Genomic DNA, 2,021 nt, shown 5'->3' on the forward strand with positions numbered 1-2,021 from the left:
CTTTCTTCTTGGACTGGCATTGCATGGAAACACCTTCCTTGGCAAGGAATGGGCTTATCCCTCCTCTTACCTGCTTGGCTTCCCTCCGGCCTCTGTGGCCCATGTCCATGTCCATCTCCGAACTGTCCATCGGCATCTTCATTCTTGACTTTTTCCAAACAGTACCCCTGGAATTCCCCAGCTGTCTCCTCTACATCTGCAGCTGGAATAAAGAAAGAGTTTCAATCATCACCCAAGCAAGAAGCCAAGGCACCAGTCAGGGAGTGCTCAGGAATGGGTGAGCATTTCTGTTATCAGTTCATCTTTCTTCTCAAACTGAGATGCTGATCACACCTTATTCCTGCCAGTCCCTCCCGTGGAGCTGTTTTTAGATTCTGTCTATCCCTCCACTCTCCAAACTCCCCATTGTATTCTAAGGGGAATCTGGCAGAATTATAAGCATGATGCGGCAGTTCTGAAAGAAGCCTGAATTGTCTTAGGCCTCTCTGTTTGGTTCTCTCCCATAAGGCTTTGCAGGAGGCTCTTCAGCCTGACAAGGCACCCTGCACTCTGCTCTAAAAGAACTGTTTACATTTCTGAGTTCCAGACTTAAAGCCAAAACACCTAGATATGCGGACCGGTGGCTCCAAGCTCCTGCCTGGACAGGGTGTGTGTGTGTTTTAACCTAGGAATTCAATTACTCCAATCAGAGTCTTCTGGCCAGAAAAGGGATGGGTCTGGGCTTTGTCAGGACCATCCGATTTCTTGACTGACAGCTAATCTGGATTCTAAAGGTATTGAACACCAGTGTTTGAGATACTAAGGGACCTCTGCCAACACCATGGTTAGGTCTTGCCAGAGCGGCCCAAATGCATTCCTAAATAAATAATAATTCCTAAATGAGTAATAAGTGCAGTATTTGTTTATAGGTATCATTTTTCTTTTCCCTTCTGCAAGATGAAGACTGAAATTGCTGCTTTTTTGAAAAGTGGTGCAGTATGCTTTTCGTTCAATAAATCACAGAGACTTTGGAACAGGTTTTCTTCTTTCTCTCTCTCTCAAACTATGGGGTTCCTGACAGTTTCAACCTGCCCCGCCCCCCACTGGCCATCCACGTCTGGGGAATGTGGACGTTCTATTCATTCACCATGGCTAAAAGAAGCACCCAGATTTCTCTTCCTTTCCTTTCCTGAGCCACCTTGAGACCCTCTAATGGAAGGGAGAGATGCACATTTTAATTAATGTAAATAAGAATGTAAGGACATCACGACATCCTATGGCACTCTGTGTCCCAGAACTCCATTCTATGAAGTCTGCAAAAGCATTTCCCTTTTCTCCTATCCTGCACCTTCTGCCCTACAATTTGACTCGGTCCCCCAACCCCATCTGGGCAGGAGGCTCCCTTACCACTTGACAGGGCATCTCGGGCATCCTCCTGGGCCTGCGCCCTCTGACCTTCCTCTGATGGAGCTCCTTCTGCCTCAGAGTTTTTCGCTTCCATCTTCACGGGTCGTCCCCACATCTGAAGCAACAGCAATGGAAGCAGGTAAGAGAAGGAATGGAAATATCTAGTGAAATATCTAGAGGTAGAAATGTCTAAGAAAAGATGGGAACAACACACTGAGAAATTATAGGAAGGAGATGAAAGGATGACAGATTCCTTTCCAGAAGAATCTTTTGAAGAAGAACCAACAGTTTTGGAAAGTGAAGGGAAAGCTGCATTGAGAGCAACTGGGAGAAACAAATCACCAGAAGAAGATGGGATATCAATAGAAGTATTCTAAGGAACAAAAAGAGTCTTTCAAAACCTTATCAAGAATATGCTAACAAATATGGAAAAAAACCCAACGGCCCACAGATTGGAAACACTCACTTTACATTGCTATTTCAACAAAAAGAGACATCAAAGACTGCAGCAACTTCTGGACCTTCGCATTAATTTCTCATGGGAGTAAAGTGATACTCAAAATCTTAAAATGAAGACTGTTACCATACATGCCAGACAATGAAGCTGGATTCAGAAAAAGATGAGGTACTTGAGA

General features: G+C 44.6%; 1 protein-coding gene across 1 annotated transcript in view; it reads right to left on the minus strand.

Annotated features, from left to right (window-relative positions):
• Positions 1-1,480, minus strand: part of LOC107115798 (zinc finger protein 883-like) — a gene marked incomplete at its 3' end in the record, with an annotated part of 6,777 nt that extends 5,297 nt beyond the window's left edge. Inside the window, exon 1 of the mRNA XM_015417557.1 lies at positions 1,387-1,480. Within this exon, the coding sequence (XP_015273043.1) occupies positions 1,387-1,480 (94 nt within the window). The remainder of the gene's footprint in view (positions 1-1,386) is intronic.
• Between the last annotated feature and the right edge of the window lie 541 nt (positions 1,481-2,021).

Source organism: Gekko japonicus, unplaced genomic scaffold (genome assembly GCF_001447785.1).
Source record: "Gekko japonicus isolate JY-2015 unplaced genomic scaffold, Gekko_japonicus_V1.1 scaffold6257, whole genome shotgun sequence".
Classification (NCBI taxonomy): Eukaryota; Metazoa; Chordata; class Lepidosauria; order Squamata; family Gekkonidae; genus Gekko; species Gekko japonicus.